General features: G+C 40.8%; 1 protein-coding gene across 2 annotated transcripts in view; it reads right to left on the minus strand.

Annotated features, from left to right (window-relative positions):
* LOC110510374 (WASH complex subunit 5) overlaps positions 1-13819 on the minus strand; it is a 66258-nt gene extending 52439 nt beyond the window's left edge. The window contains exons 1-5 of one of the 2 annotated variants that reach the window (XM_090215839.1): positions 13672-13819; positions 13157-13401; positions 11820-11965; positions 2091-2175; positions 1377-1477 (exon numbers count right to left, since the gene is read on the minus strand). In XM_090215839.1, coding sequence (XP_090071965.1) covers positions 1377-1477; positions 2091-2175; positions 11820-11965; positions 13157-13342 — 518 coding nt within the window. In that variant the 5' untranslated portion in view covers positions 13343-13401; positions 13672-13819. The remainder of the gene's footprint in view (positions 1-1376; positions 1478-2090; positions 2176-11819; positions 11966-13156; positions 13402-13671) is intronic. The other variant, XM_090215834.1, reaches the window with a different exon arrangement.
* Positions 13820-21629: the final 7810 nt, after the last annotated feature.

Raw genomic sequence — 21629 nt, forward strand, 5'->3', positions numbered from 1 at the left:
TTTGTTTTTCATTCTTTCATATACATCAGATTTCAGCCAGTGAAATGTTTTCAAAACCAAATCAAAATGTTATTGGTCACAGAAACATATTTAGCAGATGTTATTGTGTGTTGTGAAATGTTTGTGCAAAATTGCTTAGGAGACAGAAGCAGAGCTTACATGTCTGTCAGCGCTCTCTCACTGTCCTAGTATTATAGTAATAGAGATAGTATTATAGTATTATAGTATTATAGTATTATAGATAGTACTACAGTATTATAGATAGTAGTACAGCATTATAGATAGTAGTATAGCATTATAGATAGTATTACAGTATTATAGAGTATTATAGTATTATAGATAGTAGTAAAGCATTATAGATAGTATTACAGTATTATAGAGAGTATTATAGTATTATAGAGAGTAGTATAGTATTATAGAGAGTATTATAGTATTATAGATAGTAGTATAGTATTATAGATAGTAGTATAGATAGTATTACAGTATTATAGAGAGTAGTATAGTATTATAGATAGTATTACAGTATTATAGAGAGTAGTATAGTATTATAGAGAGTATTATAGTATTATAGAGAGTATTATAGTATTATAGATAGTAGTATAGATAGTAGTATTACAGTATTATAGAGAGTAGTATAGTAGTATAGATAGTATTACAGTATTATAGAGAGTATTATAGTATTATAGATAGTAGTATAGATAGTATTACAGTATTATAGAGAGTAGTATAGTATTATAGATAGTATTACAGTATTATAGATAGTAGTATAGATAGTAGTATAGCATTATAGACAGTATTACAGTATTAGAGAGTATTATAGTATTATAGAGAGTATCATAGTATTATAGACAGTAGTATAGATAGTAGTATTACAGTATTATAGATAGTATTAGAGAGTATTATAGTATTATAGATAGTAGTAGAGTATTATAGATAGTAGTAGAGTATTATAAATAGTATTATAGATAGTAGTATAGGCAGTATTATAGATAGTATTACAGTATTATAGATAGTATTACAGTATTATAGAGAGTATCATAGATAGTAGTATAGCATTATAGATAGTAGTATAGATAGTAGTATTACAGTATTATAGATAGCATTACAGTATTATAGAGTGTATTATAGTATCATAGATAGTATCATAGCATTATAGATAGTAGTATAGATAGTAGTATTACAGTATTATAGCTAATATTACAGTATTATAGCTAGTATTACAGTATTATAGCTAGTATTACAGTATTACAGATAGTATTACTGGCAGCATTAAAGGGTCCCTGACAAATAACAAAGAGGATTGATTCTTAAAAGGTTTGAAATGTATAAAGGATGTAGAAGCCATTTCCCCCCAAAAACAGCAGCAAAGGTCTCACCTGTATCTATAGTAGGACACCAGCATCCTCTCTCTGACCTCCCCCTCCATCTTCTGGTCAATAACCAACAGCATGACTCCATAGAGATACAGGGCCTCACACTGGTTAACAAGGAGACAAACAGCACATCGTAGGACTCTCTCATACCTTCTGGACATACAGGGCCTCACACTGGTTAACAAGGAGACAAACAACACATGGTAGGACTCTCTCATACCTTCTGGACATACAGGACCTCACACTGGTTAACAAGGAGACAAACAACACATGGTAGGACTCTCTCATACCTTCAGGACCTCACACTGGTTAACAAGGAGACAAACAACACATGGTAGGACTCTAACATACCTTCAGGACATCGCCAAACAAGGACAATTTTCCTAAATGTATATAAGTTGATCATAGAGCTACGAAGCTTCCAGAGAACACGCGCGTCCCCCCCCGGGGGGCCCTTTTACAAAATCTAAGTAATTACAAGAGATTGGGGCGGCAGGGTAGCCTAGTGGTTAGAGGGGGTAGGCAGGTGGTTAGAGCGTTGGACTAGTAACCAAAAGGTTGCAAGATCGAATCTCCCAAGCTGACGAGGTAAAAAATCTGTCGTTCTGCCCCTGAACAAGGCAGTTAACCCACTGTTCCTAGAACGTCATTGAAAATACGAATTTGTTCTTAACTGACTTGACTAGTAAAATAAAGATGTAAATGTTGTTGTTTTACCAGGAGCTGTTTTCCATCCTCATTCAGCAGCACAGTCTCCAGGGTCTGTTGAATGTAAACTCCTTCATACAGGTCATCCAGGTACCTGGAGAGAAGAACGTCTGATTAGATAAAGCATGGTGAGGAGACAGAGACAGAACGGCTGATTAGATAAAGCATGGTGAGGAGACAGAGACAGCTGATTAGATAAAGCATGGTGAGGAGACAGAGACAGCTGATTAGATAAAGCATGGTGAGGAGACAGAGACAGCTGATTAGATAAAGCATGGTGAGGAGACAGAGACAGAACAGCTGATTAGATAAAGCATGGTGAGGAGACAGAGACAGAACAGCTGATTAGATAAAGCATGGTGAGGAGACAGAGACAGAACAGCTGATTAGATAAAGCATGGTGAGGAGACAGAACAGCTGATTAGATAAAGCATGGTGAGGAGACAGAGACAGCTGATTAGATAAAGCATGGTGAGGAGACAGAGACAGAACGGCTGATTAGATAAAGCATGGTGAGGAGACAGAGACAGCTGATTAGATAAAGCATGGTGAGGAGACAGAACAGCTGATTAGATAAAGCATGGTGAGGAGACAGACAGCTGATTAGATAAAGCATGGTGAGGAGACAGAGACAGCTGATTAGATAAAGCATGGTGAGGAGACAGAGACAGCTGATTAGATAAAGCATGGTGAGGAGACAGAGACAGCTGATTAGATAAAGCATGGTGAGGAGACAGAGACAGAACAGCTGATTAGATAAAGCATGGTGAGGAGACAGAACAGCTGATTAGATAAAGCATGGTGAGGAGACAGAACAGCTGATTAGATACAGCATGGTGAGGAGACAGAGACAGAACAGCTGATTAGATACAGCATGGTGAGGAGACAGAACAGCTGATTAGATAAAGCATGGTGAGGAGACAGAGACAGAACAGCTGATTAGATACAGCATGGTGAGGAGACAGAACAGCTGATTAGATACAGCATGGTGAGGAGACAGAACAGCTGATTAGATAAAGCATGGTGAGGAGACAGAGACAGCTGATTAGATAAAGCATGGTGAGGAGACAGAGACAGCTGATTAGATAAAGCATGGTGAGGAGACAGAGACAGAACAGCTGATTAGATAAAGCATGGTGAGGAGACAGAGACAGCTGATTAGATAAAGCATGGTGAGGAGACAGAGACAGAACAGCTGATTAGATAAAGCATGGTGAGGAGACAGAGACAGCTGATTAGATAAAGCATGGTGAGGAGACAGAGACAGCTGATTAGATAAAGCATGGTGAGGAGACAGAGACAGAACAGCTGATTAGATAAAGCATGGTGAGGAGACAGAGACAGCTGATTAGATAAAGCATGGTGAGGAGACAGAGACAGAACAGCTGATTAGATAAAGCATGGTGAGGAGACAGAGACAGCTGATTAGATAAAGCATGGTGAGGAGACAGAGACAGAACAGCTGATTAGATAAAGCATGGTGAGGAGACAGAGACAGCTGATTAGATAAAGCATGGTGAGGAGACAGAGACAGCTGATTAGATAAAGCATGGTGAGGAGACAGAGACAGCTGATTAGATAAAGCATGGTGAGGAGACAGAGACAGCTGATTAGATAAAGCATGGTGAGGAGACAGAGACAGCTGATTAGATAAAGCATGGTGAGGAGACAGAGACAGCTGATTAGATAAAGCATGGTGAGGAGACAGAGACAGCTGATTAGATAAAGCATGGTGAGGAGACAGAGACAGAACAGCTGATTAGATAAAGCATGGTGAGGAGACAGAGACAGAACAGCTGATTAGATACAGCATGGTGAGGAGACAGAGACAGCGGATTAGATAAAGCATGGTGAGGAGACAGAGACAGAACAGCTGATTAGATACAGCATGGTGAGGAGACAGAACAGCTGATTAGATACAGCATGGTGAGGAGACAGAACAGCTGATTAGATAAAGCATGGTGAGGAGACAGAGACAGCTGATTAGATAAAGCATGGTGAGGAGACAGAGACAGCTGATTAGATAAAGCATGGTGAGGAGACAGAGACAGAACAGCTGATTAGATACAGCATGGTGAGGAGACAGAGACAGAACAGCTGATTAGATACAGCATGGTGAGGAGACAGAACAGCTGATTAGATAAAGCATGGTGAGGAGACAGAGACAGAACAGCTGATTAGATACAGCATGGTGAGGAGACAGAGACAGCTGATTAGATAAAGCATGGTGAGGAGACAGAGACAGAACAGCTGATTAGATAAAGCATGGTGAGGAGACAGAGACAGCTGATTAGATACAGCATGGTGAGGAGACAGAACAGCTGATTAGATACAGCATGGTGAGGAGACAGAACAGCTGATTAGATAAAGCATGGTGAGGAGACAGAGACAGAACAGCTGATTAGATACAGCATGGTGAGGAGACAGAGACAGCTGATTAGATAAAGCATGGTGAGGAGACAGAGACAGCTGATTAGATAAAGCATGGTGAGGAGACAGAGACAGCTGATTAGATAAAGCATGGTGAGGAGACAGAGACAGCTGATTAGATAAAGCATGGTGAGGAGACAGAGACAGCTGATTAGATAAAGCATGGTGAGGAGACAGAACAGCTGATTAGATAAAGCATGGTGAGGAGACAGAGACAGAACAGCTGATTAGATAAAGCATGGTGAGGAGACAGAGACAGCTGATTAGATAAAGCATGGTGAGGAGACAGAGACAGAACAGCTGATTAGATAAAGCATGGTGAGGAGACAGAGACAGCTGATTAGATAAAGCATGGTGAGGAGACAGAGACAGAACAGCTGATTAGATAAAGCATGGTGAGGAGACAGAGACAGCTGATTAGATAAAGCATGGTGAGGAGACAGAACAGCTGATTAGATAAAGCATGGTGAGGAGACAGAGACAGAACAGCTGATTAGATAAAGCATGGTGAGGAGACAGAACGGCTGATTAGATAAAGCATGGTGAGGAGACAGAGACAGCGGATTAGATAAAGCATGGTGAGGAGACAGAACAGCTGATTAGATAAAGCATGGTGAGGAGACAGAGACAGAACAGCTGATTATATAAAGCATGGTGAGGAAACAGAGACAGCTGATTAGATAAAGCATGGTGAGGAGACAGAACAGCTGATTAGATAAAGCATGGTGAGGAGACAGAGACAGAACAGCTGATTATATAAAGCATGGTGAGGAAACAGAGACAGCTGATTAGATAAAGCATGGTGAGGAGACAGAGACAGAACAGCTGATTAGATAAAGCATGGTGAGGAGACAGAGACAGCTGATTAGATAAAGCATGGTGAGGAGACAGAGACAGCTGATTAGATAAAGCATGGTGAGGAGACAGAGACAGCTGATTAGATAAAGCATGGTGAGGAGACAGAGACAGCTGATTAGATAAAGCATGGTGAGGAAATAGAGACAGAACAGAACAGCTGATTAGATACAGCATGGTGAGGAGACAGAGACAGAACAGCTGATTAGATACAGCATGGTGAGGAGACAGAGACAGAACAGCTGATTAGATACAGCATGGTGAGGAGACAGAGACAGAACAGCTGATTAGATAAAGCATGGTGAGGAGACAGAGACAGAACAGCTGATTAGATACAGCATGGTGAGGAGACAGAGACAGAACAGCTGATTAGATACAGCATGGTGAGGAGACAGAACAGCTGATTAGATAAAGCATGGTGAGGAGACAGAGACAGAACAGCTGATTAGATACAGCATGGTGAGGAGACAGAGACAGAACAGCTGATTAGATACAGCATGGTGAGGAGACAGAGACAGCTGATTAGATAAAGCATGGTGAGGAAATAGAGACAGAACAGAACAGCTGATTAGATACAGCATGGTGAGGAGACAGAGACAGAACAGCTGATTAGATACAGCATGGTGAGGAGACAGAGACAGAACAGCTGATTAGATACAGCATGGTGAGGAGACAGAGACAGAACAGCTGATTAGATAAAGCATGGTGAGGAGACAGAGACAGAACAGCTGATTAGATACAGCATGGTGAGGAGACAGAGACAGAACAGCTGATTAGATACAGCATGGTGAGGAGACAGAACAGCTGATTAGATAAAGCATGGTGAGGAGACAGAGACAGAACAGCTGATTAGATACAGCATGGTGAGGAGACAGAGACAGCTGATTAGATAAAGCATGGTGAGGAGACAGAGACAGCTGATTAGATAAAGCATGGTGAGGAGACAGAACAGCTGATTAGATAAAGCATGGTGAGGAGACAGAGACAGAACAGCTGATTAGATACAGCATGGTGAGGAGACAGAACAGCTGATTAGATAAAGCATGGTGAGGAGACAGAGACAGCTGATTAGATAAAGCATGGTGAGGAGACAGAACAGCTGATTAGATAAAGCATGGTGAGGAGACAGAGACAGAACAGCTGATTAGATACAGCATGGTGAGGAGACAGAACAGCTGATTAGATAAAGCATGGTGAGGAGACAGAGACAGAACAGCTGATTAGATAAAGCATGGTGAGGAGACAGAGACAGAACAGCTGATTAGATAAAGCATGGTGAGGAGACAGAACAGCTGATTAGATAAAGCATGGTGAGGAGACAGAGACAGCTGATTAGATAAAGCATGGTGAGGAGACAGAGACAGAACAGCTGATTATATAAAGCATGGTGAGGAGACAGAGACAGAACAGCTGATTAGATAAAGCATGGTGAGGAGACAGAGACAGAACAGCTGATTAGATAAAGCATGGTGAGGAGACAGAGACAGCTGATTAGATAAAGCATGGTGAGGAGACAGAGACAGCTGATTAGATAAAGCATGGTGAGGAGACAGAGACAGAACAGCTGATTAGATAAAGCATGGTGAGGAGACAGAGACAGCTGATTAGATAAAGCATGGTGAGGAGACAGAGACAGCTGATTAGATAAAGCATGGTGAGGAGACAGAGACAGAACAGCTGATTAGATAAAGCATGGTGAGGAGACAGAGACAGCTGATTAGATAAAGCATGGTGAGGAGACAGAGACAGCTGATTAGATAAAGCATGGTGAGGAGACAGAGACAGCTGATTAGATAAAGCATGGTGAGGAGACAGAGACAGAACAGCTGATTAGATAAAGCATGGTGAGGAGACAGAACAGCTGATTAGATAAAGCATGGTGAGGAGACAGAGACAGCTGATTAGATAAAGCATGGTGAGGAGACAGAACAGCTGATTAGATAAAGCATGGTGAGGAGACAGAGACAGCTGATTAGATAAAGCATGGTGAGGAGACAGAACAGCTGATTAGATAAAGCATGGTGAGGAGACAGAGACAGCTGATTAGATAAAGCATGGTGAGGAGACAGAGACAGAACAGCTGATTAGATACAGCATGGTGAGGAGACAGAGACAGAACAGCTGATTAGATACAGCATGGTGAGGAGACAGAGACAGAACAGCTGATTAGATACAGCATGGTGAGGAGACAGAGACAGAACAGCTGATTAGATACAGCATGGTGAGGAGACAGAGACAGAACAGCTGATTAGATACAGCATGGTGAGGAGACAGAGACAGCGGATTAGATAAAGCATGGTGAGGAGACAGAGACAGAACAGCTGATTAGATACAGCATGGTGAGGAGACAGAACAGCTGATTAGATAAAGCATGGTGAGGAGACAGAGACAGCTGATTAGATAAAGCATGGTGAGGAGACAGAACAGCTGATTAGATACAGCATGGTGAGGAGACAGAACAGCTGATTAGATACAGCATGGTGAGGAGACAGAGACAGAACAGCTGATTAGATAAAGCATGGTGAGGAGACAGAACAGCTGATTAGATACAGCATGGTGAGGAGACAGAGACAGCTGATTAGATAAAGCATGGTGAGGAGACAGAACAGCTGATTAGATAAAGCATGGTGAGGAGACAGAGACAGAACAGCTGATTAGATACAGCATGGTGAGGAGACAGAGACAGCTGATTAGATAAAGCATGGTGAGGAGACAGAGACAGCTGATTAGATAAAGCATGGTGAGGAGACAGAGACAGCTGATTAGATAGAGCATGGTGAAGAGACAGAACAGCTGATTAGATAAAGCATGGTGAGGAGACAGAGACAGCTGATTAGATAAAGCATGGTGAGGAGACAGAGACAGCGGATTAGATAAAGCATGGTGAGGAGACAGAGACAGAACAGCTGATTAGATAAAGCATGGTGAGGAGACAGAGACAGCTGATTAGATAAAGCATGGTGAGGAGACAGAGACAGAACAGCTGATTAGATAAAGCATGGTGAGGAGACAGAACAGCTGATTAGATAAAGCATGGTGAGGAGACAGAGACAGCTGATTAGATAAAGCATGGTGAGGAGACAGAGACAGCTGATTAGATAAAGCATGGTGAGGAGACAGAGACAGAACAGCTGATTAGATAAAGCATGGTGAGGAGACAGAACAGCTGATTAGATAAAGCATGGTGAGGAGACAGAGACAGCTGATTAGATAAAGCATGGTGAGGAGACAGAGACAGCTGATTAGATAAAGCATGGTGAGGAGACAGAACAGCTGATTAGATAAAGCATGGTGAGGAGACAGAGACAGCTGATTAGATAAAGCATGGTGAGGAGACAGAGACAGCTGATTAGATAAAGCATGGTGAGGAGACAGAGACAGCTGATTAGATAAAGCATGGTGAGGAGAGAGACAGAACAGCTGATTAGATAAAGCATGGTGAGGAGACAGAGACAGCTGATTAGATAAAGCATGGTGAGGAGACAGAGACAGCTGATTAGATAAAGCATGGTGAGGAGACAGAACAGCTGATTAGATAAAGCATGGTGAGGAGACAGAGACAGCTGATTAGATAAAGCATGGTGAGGAGACAGAGACAGCTGATTAGATAAAGCATGGTGAGGAGACAGAGACAGCTGATTAGATAAAGCATGGTGAGGAGACAGAGACAGCTGATTAGATAAAGCATGGTGAGGAGACAGAACAGCTGATTAGATACAGCATGGTGAGGAGACAGAACAGCTGATTAGATAAAGCATGGTGAGGAGACAGAGACAGAACAGCTGATTAGATAAAGCATGGTGAGGAGACAGAGACAGCTGATTAGATAAAGCATGGTGAGGAGACAGAGACAGCTGATTAGATAAAGCATGGTGAGGAGACAGAGACAGCTGATTAGATACAGCATGGTGAGGAGACAGAGACAGCTGATTAGATACAGCATGGTGAGGAGACAGAGACAGCTGATTAGATAAAGCATGGTGAGGAGACAGAGACAGCTGATTAGATAAAGCATGGTGAGGAGACAGAGACAGCTGATTAGATAAAGCATGGTGAGGAGACAGAACAGCTGATTAGATAAAGCATGGTGAGGAGACAGAGACAGCTGATTAGATAAAGCATGGTGAGGAGACAGAACAGCTGATTAGATAAAGCATGGTGAGGAAACAGAGACAGCGGATTAGATAAAGCATGGTGAGAAGACAGAACAGCTGATTAGATACAGCATGGTGAGGAGACAGAACAGCTGATTAGATACAGCATGGTGAGGAGACAGAGACAGCTGATTAGATAAAGCATGGTGAGGAGACAGAACAGCTGATTAGATAAAGCATGGTGAGGAGACAGAGACAGCTGATTAGATAAAGCATGGTGAGGAGACAGAGACAGCGGATTAGATAAAGCATGGTGAGAAGACAGAACAGCTGATTAGATACAGCATGGTGAGGAGACAGAACAGCTGATTAGATACAGCATGGTGAGGAGACAGAACAGCTGATTAGATAAAGCATGGTGAGGAGACAGAGACAGAACAGCTGATTAGATACAGCATGGTGAGGAGACAGAGACAGAACAGCTGATTAGATAAAGCATGGTGAGGAGACAGAGACAGAACAGCTGATTAGATACAGCATGGTGAGGAGACAGAACAGCTGATTAGATACAGCATGGTGAGGAGACAGAACAGCTGATTAGATAAAGCATGGTGAGGAGACAGAGACAGCTGATTAGATAAAGCATGGTGAGGAGACAGAGACAGCTGATTAGATAAAGCATGGTGAGGAGACAGAGACAGCTGATTAGATAAAGCATGGTGAGGAGACAGAGACAGCTGATTAGATAAAGCATGGTGAGGAGACAGAACAGCTGATTAGATAAAGCATGGTGAGGAGACAGAGACAGCTGATTAGATAAAGCATGGTGAGGAGACAGAACAGCTGATTAGATACAGCATGGTGAGGAGACAGAGACAGCGGATTAGATAAAGCATGGTGAGGAGACAGAGACAGAACAGCTGATTAGATAAAGCATGGTGAGGAGACAGAGACAGAACAGCTGATTAGATACAGCATGGTGAGGAGACAGAGACAGCGGATTAGATAAAGCATGGTGAGGAGACAGAGACAGCTGATTAGATAAAGCATGGTGAGGAGACAGAACAGCTGATTAGATAAAGCATGGTGAGGAGACAGAGACAGAACAGCTGATTAGATACAGCATGGTGAGGAGACAGAGACAGCGGATTAGATAAAGCATGGTGAGGAGACAGAGACAGAACAGCTGATTAGATAAAGCATGGTGAGGAGACAGAACAGCTGATTAGATAAAGCATGGTGAGGAGACAGAGACAGCTGATTAGATAAAGCATGGTGAGGAGACAGAGACAGCTGATTAGATAAAGCATGGTGAGGAGACAGAGACAGCTGATTAGATAAAGCATGGTGAGGAGACAGAACAGCTGATTAGATAAAGCATGGTGAGGAGACAGAACAGCTGATTAGATAAAGCATGGTGAGGAGACAGAGACAGCTGATTAGATAAAGCATGGTGAGGAGACAGAGACAGCTGATTAGATAAAGCATGGTGAGGAGACAGAGACAGCTGATTAGATAAAGCATGGTGAGGAGACAGAGACAGCTGATTAGATAAAGCATGGTGAGGAGACAGAGACAGCTGATTAGATAAAGCATGGTGAGGAAACAGAGACAGCGGATTAGATAAAGCATGGTGAGAAGACAGAACAGCTGATTAGATACAGCATGGTGAGGAGACAGAACAGCTGATTAGATAAAGCATGGTGAGGAGACAGAGACAGCTGATTAGATAAAGCATGGTGAGAAGACAGAACAGCTGATTAGATACAGCATGGTGAGGAGACAGAACAGCTGATTAGATAAAGCATGGTGAGGAGACAGAACAGCTGATTAGATAAAGCATGGTGAGGAGACAGAGACAGCTGATTAGATAAAGCATGGTGAGGAGACAGAACAGCTGATTAGATAAAGCATGGTGAGGAGACAGAACAGCTGATTAGATAAAGCATGGTGAGGAGACAGAGACAGCTGATTAGATAAAGCATGGTGAGGAGACAGAGACAGCTGATTAGATAAAGCATGGTGAGGAGACAGAGACAGCTGATTAGATACAGCATGGCGAGGAGACAGAACAGCTGATTAGATAAAGCATGGTGAGGAGACATTACGGAGAGACAGACTACTTGACACAACACACAGTAAGACTTCAGTTCAATGTCATGGTCAGACGGTCAGTCGGACAGACAGAGAGACAACACACAGTAAGACTTCAGCTCAACGTTATGGTGAGACAGACAGACAGACAGACAGACAGAGACTACTTGACACAACACACAGTAAGACTTCAGCTCAATGACTGAACAGACAAAAAATATGTAAATCCTTACGACGATATCGTAAGGAGGTAATTCTGTATGACCTGATTAGATCAACGATGTACTTGTGGACACTTTCAAACGCCAGGTAGAATCGTGAAAGTATCTCCAGGTTGTTCTCCCGGAACTCATCGTCCAGATCCTGCAGATCTGGTTTGGCTTCTAGCTTACTGTCGTAGTACTCTGGACCCTGGAAGGTAACGGGGGAATATAAAGGGTTACTCATGGACGTAACATTATCCCTGTTCTTCATCATCATCATCATCATCATCATGATAACTGGAAAGACTGTCGTAGTACTCTGGACCCTGGAAGGCAACAGGGGAATATAAAGGGTTACTCATGGACGTAACATTATCCCTGTTCTTCATCATCATCATCATCATCATCATGATAACTGGAAAGACTGTCGTAGTACTCTGGACCCTGGAAGGCAACGGGGGAATATAAAGGGTTACTCATGGACATAACATTATCCCTGTTCTTCATCATCATCATCATCATGATAACTGGAAAGACTGTCGTAGTACTCTGGACCCTGGAAGGCAACGGGGGAATATAAAGGGTTACTCATGGACATAACATTATCCCTGTTCTTCATCATCATCATCATCATCGTGATAACTGGAAAGACTGTCGTAGTACTCTGGACCCTGGAAGGCAACGGGGGAATATAAAGGGTTACTCATGGACATAACATTATCCCTGTTCTTCATCATCATCATCATCATGATAACTGGAAAGACTGTCGTAGTACTCTGGACCCTGGAAGGCAACGGGGGAATATAAAGGGTTACTCATGGACATAACATTATCCCTGTTCTTCATCATCATCATCATCGTGATAACTGGAAAGACTGTCGTAGTACTCTGGACCCTGGAAGGCAACGGGGGAATATAAAGGGTTACTCATGGACATAACATTATCCCTGTTCTTCGTCGTCATCATCATCATCATCATCATCATCATCTTGCCTATGCCGTTCTGTACCATCTCTCATTCACATATCTTTATGTACATATTCTTTATCCCCTTACACTTGTGTGTATAAGGTAGTAGTTTTGGAATTGTTAGCTAGATTACTCGTTGGTTATTACTGCATTGTCGGAACTAGAAGCACAAGCATTTCACTACACTCACATTAACATCTGCTAACCATGTGTATGTCACAAATAAAATTTGATTTGTACTTCATCATCATCATGCCATAACACATTCTAAACAATCTAGTTCATAGAAGACAGGTGGCAATCACATAACTTGAAAGACCTAACCATGACACTGGCGGTGTGTGTCCATTATCTAAGGAGGTGCACCCCAAACAATGTCCTTTCACTGTGATCTCATCTCATACTCATTTAACAAGACAACCCCTCTCACCTTGAAGTAGCTGAAGTCACAGATGATGTCTCCGTATTTCTGCTGGTCGCTCTTGTCTTTGAGTCTGAAGACAGCAGGGATGAACTCCGAGAGGCGGAGGAGCTCGGCTATGATAGCGTTTCCCCGGGACACGATCCTCAGCACCGCCTGACCACACAGGTTGTTTTCCGCCAGGAAATCCACCATGGCGGCGGTCTCAGGTCGACAAGGCGCCTCTGCAATTCGGGCTCTGGCCCACTTCTACACTAGTATTGTATAAACAAAAAAGAGACACAGCTGCCACAGGTTAAACCAGGGCTAAAACTGCATCTCTAAATAGTATTCATTTGTATAATGTTAACGAGTTCAGATAGCTACATGAAACAATTGTGCATGTAGTTATCACCAGCAGGTTAGTTTGAAGCTAGTGGCCGGAAAGATATTTTGCAACAAGCGGTGAATTCTACCGACCCGAGCGATGACTAGTTTTCAACTTTCTAAATATTTTACATGCATCATTTCACAACCGTACTCACCTTAAGGTATACACCTATAGGATAGTGTAGTTGCTCGCTAAATGTTGACCGTTTCAAGTTGTTCAATTCAATTCCTGTTTACCATCACATGACAAACCACATGATTCATCTTCCATGCAGAGTGTTTGTGGACCACTAGGTGGCGACGAAGTCAAGACTAAGAGCAGGGGGCTTTTCTTCTTCGTGTGAATTTTCTGCCGCTTCTTCTTCTTCGTTGCTATTATGGCGGTCCGCAAACAAATATTATAGGTGCATGTCTCCACCTACTGTATTGGCTGTGTATCAGCCTACTATTCTGTGGTATAAATTCATTACTTTGTGAAAAAATTGGCCTACTAACTAACCCTACACCCATTAAAACCTCACCACTATACACTATCTAACCCTGTACCTATACACTATTTAACCCTGTACCTATACACTATCTACTATCTAACCCTGTACCTGTACACCCTCCCACTTCTTCGAGCCCTCAACATCAGCCTGGGAGGATGTAACCTCTCTTCTCTAAACTCCTTGCAGATCTTCTACACTAAAATCTCTCTGCTGCTGCAACTACCTCATCTATCTTCTGTGGTTTCTGCTCCATCAGCGCAGTACAGTTGATCACCATGGCTACAAACGCAAGAAATCCAACCTTACTTCTGTCCTATTCAGTGGGGGGGGGCTTCCAGTTGAATCACTCACCCTTGGGCTGTCCGCTACTCTCTTCGCTGCCTCAGCATAGGAAACGTTCTACCCCATGCGAACACTGGCAATCTCAACCTGTCTCTCTCTCTCTCTCAACTTGTCTCTCTCTCTCTCAACCTGTCTCTCTCTCTCTCTCTCTCTCTCTCTCTCTGTCTCTCTCTCTCTGTCTCTCTGTCTCTCTCTCTCTCTCTCTCTCTCTCTCTCTCTCTCTCTCTCTCTCTCTCTCTCTCTCTCTCTCTCTCTCTCTCTGTCTGTCTCTCTGTCTCTCTCTCCCTCTCTCTGTCTCTCTCTCTCTCTCTCTCTCTCTCGCTCTCTCTCTCTCTCTCTCTTTCAGGGCACTTTGTATCCCCAGCTGCATTGTCAACCCCACAGTGCTTTCTCTATCCCAGCTTTACACTCCTATCCTGCACAGTTCTCACATCTTGGGATCTCCCTTCTTCACACTGCTGCAACACCTCTGAATCCTTGGCACCTAAAGCACCGTAACGGGTTTGGAACATACTGTAGACCCTCACAGAATAGCAACTATAACCTTACGTCACCTTATCCAACCTGGACTTAAGGGGTAAACGTAACATAGTAAATGTAACTACAGGACGTTCCAATTAGTGTGACATGTTTAAGTTTCGCATGGTATGTATTAACTTGTGGATGTACATTTTACATTTCGACTGATATGTTATGAATCACAATTCGTACAATATGTTACAAATTTGCAATAATCATACATGTTCCGATTTCCAATTTGTTGTAACTAATGTTATATAAGTGGCTAGGTAGCTAATCGTTAATGTTAGCTTGGTGGCTAAGGTTAGATAAGTTAGGGGATTAGGGGTTAAGGTTAGGGTTCATGTTAGGGTTACAGTTGTGGCTGCTTCACATGATGTATTGTTGTCCCTACCTTGCCTTTTGTGCTGTTGTCTGTGCCCAATAATGTTTGTACCATGTTTTGTGCTGCTACCATGTTGTGCTGCTACCATGTTGTTTTCATGTTGTATTGCTACCATGCTATGTTGTTGTCTTTAGGTCTCTCTTTATGTAGTGTTGTGGTGTCTCTCTTGTCGTAATGTGTTTTGTCCTATTTTTTAAACATTTATCCCACGTTCCCGCAGGAGGCCTTTTGGTAAGAATTTGTTCTTAACTGACATGCCTAGTTAAATAAAGTTTTTTTTTTTTAAATAAAGGGTTAAGGTTAGGAATTAGTTTAAAAGGTTAAGGTTAGGAGTTAGTTTAAAGGGTTAAGGTTAGGAGTTAGTTTAAAGGGTTAAGGTTAGGAGTTAGTTTATAGGGTTAAGGTTAGGAGTTAGTTTAAAGGGTTAAGGTTAGGAGTTAGTTTATAGGGTTAAGGTTAGGAGTTAGTTTAAAGGGTTAAGGTTAGGGGTTAGTTTAAAGGGTTAAGGTTAGGAGTTAGTTTAAAGGGTTAAGGTTAGGAGTTAGTTTAAAGGGTTAAGGTTAGGAGTTAGTTTAAAGGGTTAAGGTTAGGAGTTAGTTTATAGGGTTAAGGTTAGGAGTTAGTTTAAAGGGTTAAGGTTAGGAGTTAGTTTAAAGGGTTAAGGTTAGGAGTTAGTTTATAGGGTTAAGGTTAGGAGTTAGTTTAAAGGGTTAAGGTTAGGAGTTAGTTTAAAGGGTTAAGGTTAGGAGTTAGTTTAAAGGGTTAAGGTTAGGAGTTAGTTTAAAAGGTTAAGGTTAGGAGTTAGTTTATAGGGTTAAGGTTAGGGGTTAGTTTAAAAGGTTAAGGTTAGGAGTTAGTTTAAAAGGTTAAGGTTAGGAGTTAGTTTATATGGTTAAGGTTAGGTTAGGAGTTAGTTTATAGGGTTAAGGTTAGGAGTTAGTTTAAAGGGTTAAGGTTAGGAGTTAGTTTAAAGGGTTAAGGTTAGGAGTTAGTTTAAAGGGTTAAGGTTAGGAGTTAGTTTAAAGGGTTAAGGTTAGGAGTTAGTTTAAAGGGTTAAGGTTAGGTTAGGAGTTAGTTTAAAAGGTTAAGGTTAGGAGTTAGTTTAAAGGGTTAAGGTTAGGGGTTAGTTTAAAGGGTTAAGGTTAGGTTAGGGGTTAGTTTAAAAGGTTAAGGTTAGGGGTTAGTTTAAAGGGTTAAGGTTAGGTTAGGAGTTAGTTTAAAGGGTTAAGGTTAGGAGTTAGTTTAAAGGGTTAAGGTTAGGAGTTAGTTTAAAGGGTTAAGGTTAGGAGTTAGTTTAAAAGGTTAAGGTTAGGGGTTAGTTTAAAGGGTTAAGGTTAGGAATTAGTTTAAAAGGTTAAGGTTAGGAGTTAGTTTAAAGGGTTAAGGTTAGGAGTTAGTTTAAAGGGTTAAGGTTAGGAGTTAGTTTATAGGGTTAAGGTTAGGAGTTAGTTTAAAGGGTTAAGGTTAGGAGTTAGTTTATAGGGTTAAGGTTAGGAGTTAGTTTAAAGGGTTAAGGTTAGGAGTTAGTTTAAAGGGTTAAGGTTGGTAGTTAGTTTAAATGGTTAAGGTTAGGAGTTAGTTTAAAGGGTTAAGGTTAGGGGTTAGTTTAAAGGGTTAAGGTTAGGAGTTAGTTTAAAGGGTTAAGGTTAGGTTAGGGGTTAGTTTAAAAGGTTAAGGTTAGGGGTTAGTTTAAAGGGTTAAGGTTAGGTTAGGAGTTAGTTTAAAGGGTTAAGGTTAGGGGTTAGTTTAAAGGGTCAAGGTTAGGAGTTAGTTTATAGGGTTAAGGTTAGGAGTTAGTTTAAAGGGTTAAGGTTAGGGGTTAGTTTAAAGGGTTAAGGTTAGGAGTTAGTTTAAAGGGTTAAGGTTAGGAGTTAGTTTAAAGGGTTAAGGTTAGGAGTTAGTTTAAAGGGTTAAGGTTAGGAGTTAGTTTAAAGGGTTAAGGTTAGGAGTTAGTTTATAGGGTTAAGGTTAGGAGTTAGTTTAAAGGGTTAAGGTTAGGAGTTAGTTTATAGGGTTAAGGTTAGGAGTTAGTTTAAAGGGTTAAGGTTAGGGGTTAGTTTAAAGGGTTAAGGTTAGGAGTTAGTTTAAAGGGTTAAGGTTAGGAGTTAGTTTAAAGGGTTAAGGTTAGGAGTTAGTTTAAAGGGTTAAGGTTAGGAGTTAGTTTATAGGGTTAAGGTTAGGAGTTAGTTTAAAGGGTTAAGGTTAGGAGTTAGTTTAAAGGGTTAAGGTTAGGAGTTAGTTTATAGGGTTAAGGTTAGGAGTTAGTTTAAAGGGTTAAGGTTAGGAGTTAGTTTAAAGGGTTAAGGTTAGGAGTTAGTTTAAAGGGTTAAGGTTAGGAGTTAGTTTAAAAGGTTAAGGTTAGGAGTTAGTTTATAGGGTTAAGGTTAGGGGTTAGTTTAAAAGGTTAAGGTTAGGAGTTAGTTTAAAAGGTTAAGGTTAGGAGTTAGTTTATATGGTTAAGGTTAGGTTAGGAGTTAGTTTATAGGGTTAAGGTTAGGAGTTAGTTTAAAGGGTTAAGGTTAGGAGTTAGTTTAAAGGGTTAAGGTTAGGAGTTAGTTTAAAGGGTTAAGGTTAGGAGTTAGTTTAAAGGGTTAAGGTTAGGAGTTAGTTTAAAGGGTTAAGGTTAGGAGTTAGTTTAAAGGGTTAAGGTTAGGTTAGGAGTTAGTTTAAAAGGTTAAGGTTAGGAGTTAGTTTAAAGGGTTAAGGTTAGGGGTTAGTTTAAAGGGTTAAGGTTAGGTTAGGGGTTAGTTTAAAAGGTTAAGGTTAGGGGTTAGTTTAAAGGGTTAAGGTTAGGTTAGGAGTTAGTTTAAAGGGTTAAGGTTAGGAGTTAGTTTAAAGGGTTAAGGTTAGGAGTTAGTTTAAAGGGTTAAGGTTAGGAGTTAGTTTAAAAGGTTAAGGTTAGGGGTTAGTTTAAAGGGTTAAGGTTAGGAATTAGTTTAAAAGGTTAAGGTTAGGAGTTAGTTTAAAGGGTTAAGGTTAGGAGTTAGTTTAAAGGGTTAAGGTTAGGAGTTAGTTTATAGGGTTAAGGTTAGGAGTTAGTTTAAAGGGTTAAGGTTAGGAGTTAGTTTATAGGGTTAAGGTTAGGAGTTAGTTTAAAGGGTTAAGGTTAGGAGTTAGTTTAAAGGGTTAAGGTTGGTAGTTAGTTTAAATGGTTAAGGTTAGGAGTTAGTTTAAAGGGTTAAGGTTAGGGGTTAGTTTAAAGGGTTAAGGTTAGGAGTTAGTTTAAAGGGTTAAGGTTAGGTTAGGGGTTAGTTTAAAAGGTTAAGGTTAGGGGTTAGTTTAAAGGGTTAAGGTTAGGTTAGGAGTTAGTTTAAAGGGTTAAGGTTAGGGGTTAGTTTAAAGGGTCAAGGTTAGGAGTTAGTTTATAGGGTTAAGGTTAGGAGTTAGTTTAAAGGGTTAAGGTTAGGGGTTAGTTTAAAGGGTTAAGGTTAGGAGTTAGTTTAAAGGGTTAAGGTTAGGAGTTAGTTTAAAGGGTTAAGGTTAGGAGTTAGTTTAAAGGGTTAAGGTTAGGAGTTAGTTTAAAGGGTTAAGGTTAGGGGTTAGTTTATAGGGTTAAGGTTAGGAGTTAGTTTAAAGGGTTAAGGTTAGGAGTTAGTTTAAAGGGTTAAGGTTAGGAGTTAGTTTAAAGGGTTAAGGTTAGGAGTTAGTTTAAAGGGTTAAGGTTAGGAGTTAGTTTAAAGGGTTAAGGTTAGGAGTTAGTTTAAAGGGTTAAGGTTAGGAGTTAGTTTAAAAGGTTAAGGTTAGGAGTTAGTTTATAGGGTTAAGGTTAGGAGTTAGTTTAAAAGGTTAAGGTTAGGAGTTAGTTTAAAAGGTTAAGGTTAGGAGTTAGTTTATAGGGTTAAGGTTAGGTTAGGAGTTAGTTTATAGGGTTAAGGTTAGGAGTTAGTTTAAAGGGTTAAGGTTAGGAGTTAGTTTAAAGGGTTAAGGTTAGGAGTTAGTTTAAAGGGTTAAGGTTAGGAGTTAGTTTAAAGGGTTAAGGTTAGGAGTTAGTTTAAAGGGTTAAGGTTAGGAGTTAGTTTAAAGGGTTAAGGTTAGGTTAGGAGTTAGTTTAAAAGGTTAAGGTTAGGAGTTAGTTTAAAGGGTTAAGGTTAGGGGTTAGTTTAAAGGGTTAAGGTTAGGAGTTAGTTTAAAGGGTTAAGGTTAGAGTTAGTTTAAAGGGTTAAGGTTAGGAGTTAGTTTAAAGGGTTAAGGTTAGGAGTTAGTTTAAAGGGTTAAGGTTAGGAGTTAGTTTATAGGGTTAAGGTTAGGAGTTAGTTTAAAGGGTTAAGGTTAGGAGTTAGTTTAAAGGGTTAAGGTTAGGAGTTAGTTTAAAGGGTTAAGGTTAGGAGTTAGTTTAAAAGGTTAAGGTTAGGGGTTAGTTTAAAGGGTTAAGGTTAGGAGTTAGTTTAAATGGTTAAGGTTAGGGGTTAGTTTATAGGGTTAAGGTTAGGAGTTAGTTTAAAGGGTTAAGGTTAGGAGTTAGTTTAAAGGGTTAAGGTTAGGAGTTAGTTTAAAAGGTTAAGGTTAGGAGTTAGTTTATAGGGTTAAGGTTAGGAGTTAGTTTAAAAGGTTAAGGTTAGGGGTTAGTTTAAAAGGTTAAGGTTAGGAGTTAGTTTATAGGGTTAAGGTTAGGTTAGGAGTTAGTTTATAGGGTTAAGGTTAGGAGTTAGTTTAAAGGGTTAAGGTTAGGAGTTAGTTTAAAGGGTTAAGGTTAGGAGTTAGTTTAAAGGGTTAAGGTTAGGAGTTAGTTTAAAGGGTTAAGGTTAGGAGTTAGTTTAAAGGGTTAAGGTTAGGGGTTAGTTTAAAGGGTTAAGGTTAGGAGTTAGTTTAAAGGGTTAAGGTTAGGAGTTAGTTTAAAGGGTTAAGGTTAGGAGTTAGTTTAAAGGGTTAAGGTTAGGAGTTAGTTTATAGGGTTAAGGTTAGGAGTTAGTTTAAAGGGTTAAGGTTAGAGTTAGTTTAAAGGGTTAAGGTTAGAGTTAGTTTAAAGAGTTAAGGTTAGAGTTAGTTTAAAGGGTTAAGGTTAGAGTTAGGGTTAGCTAACATGCTAAGTAGTTGCAAAGAAGCTAAAAAGTAGTAAGTATTTGCAAAGTTGCTAATTAGCTTAAATGCTAAAGTTGTCCGTGATGAGATTTGAACACCTAAACGTTCGCATTATACGCCCACCCATCCACCCCGACCAACCAACCTACTTTAGTCTTTTCCTGAAGTAACCTTTTGTCTTACGTAACCACACCAAACATATAATGCACATTTTTGTATATCGGATTTTTTCATTTAGTATGTTACGTCTAGTCTATGTGACCAGGTTGCCTTATCAGTAGAAACTGTGTCGAAGCTCAACAAGACAGACGGGGTATTCTCAGACTCGCCATTGCCACTTGGTCTACGTCTCACCAAACGGTGGGCGTCACAAACACCAAGAATATTATTTTTTATTTGATCCAACTCTATACTCAATACTTCCCCACTGATCACTAATTTGAGCAGCGCCCTGATCCGAGTAGTGATGGGGTTTCGGGGCGGCAGGGTAGTCTAGTCGTTAGAGCGTTGGACAAGTAACCGAAAGGTTGCAAATCCCCAAGGTACAAATCTGTCGTTCTGCCCCTGAACAGGCAGTTACTGTCCCTAGGCCGTCATTGAAAATAATAATTTGTTCTTAACTAACTTGCCTGGTTAAATACAATTAAAAAATTACGCCTCTTTTTACTGACTTGGATCATTTTGACAAGTTCAGGAAAAATAAGGAATATTTCGCGAACTGCACATCACTACTCCGGAGAGCAAAGCACAACGCACTACAGGTTGAGCCTCGAGCCTCGACAGATGTAACCGATCCCAGTTTGTCCGTACACAGCCTAAAACAACATACGGGTCGGCCAAAAACCAGGAATCCACTTTTTCCCCAAAAAATCTCCCTCCAAAATCGGTTCTGATGGAACTCCCATGGCAACCAGTGAAAGTGTCTACCACACTTGTCGCCGCAGCCCGGCTCAACTTCAGACCTCTCTCTAGGCCCGGTGACGGACACACTCAAGGTTTTTCTAGAGACCCAGTAGAGTTAGGTAGGTAGGTAAATGCTCTTGGTTTGTATTCAGGAGTTGTTCTTTATTTTTTAAAACAATTTTCTACATTGTAGAATAATAGTGAAGACATCAAAACTATGAAATAGCACATGTGGAATCATGTAGTAACCAAAAAGTGTTAAACAAATGAAAATATCTGTTATATTTGAGATTCTTCAATGTAGCCACCCTTTGCCTTGATGACAGCCTTGCACACTCGTTTAGCCATTCTCTCAACCAAAGGACAGATTTCCACCGGTCTAATGTCCATTGCTCGTGTTTGTTGGCCCAGGCGAGTCTCTTCTTCTTATTGGTGTCCTTTAGTAGTGGTTTCT

The sequence above is a fragment of the Oncorhynchus mykiss genome, chromosome 2 (genome assembly GCF_057628025.1).
Source record: "Oncorhynchus mykiss isolate SJ-2025 chromosome 2, ASM5762802v1, whole genome shotgun sequence".
NCBI lineage: Eukaryota > Metazoa > Chordata > Actinopteri > Salmoniformes > Salmonidae > Oncorhynchus > Oncorhynchus mykiss.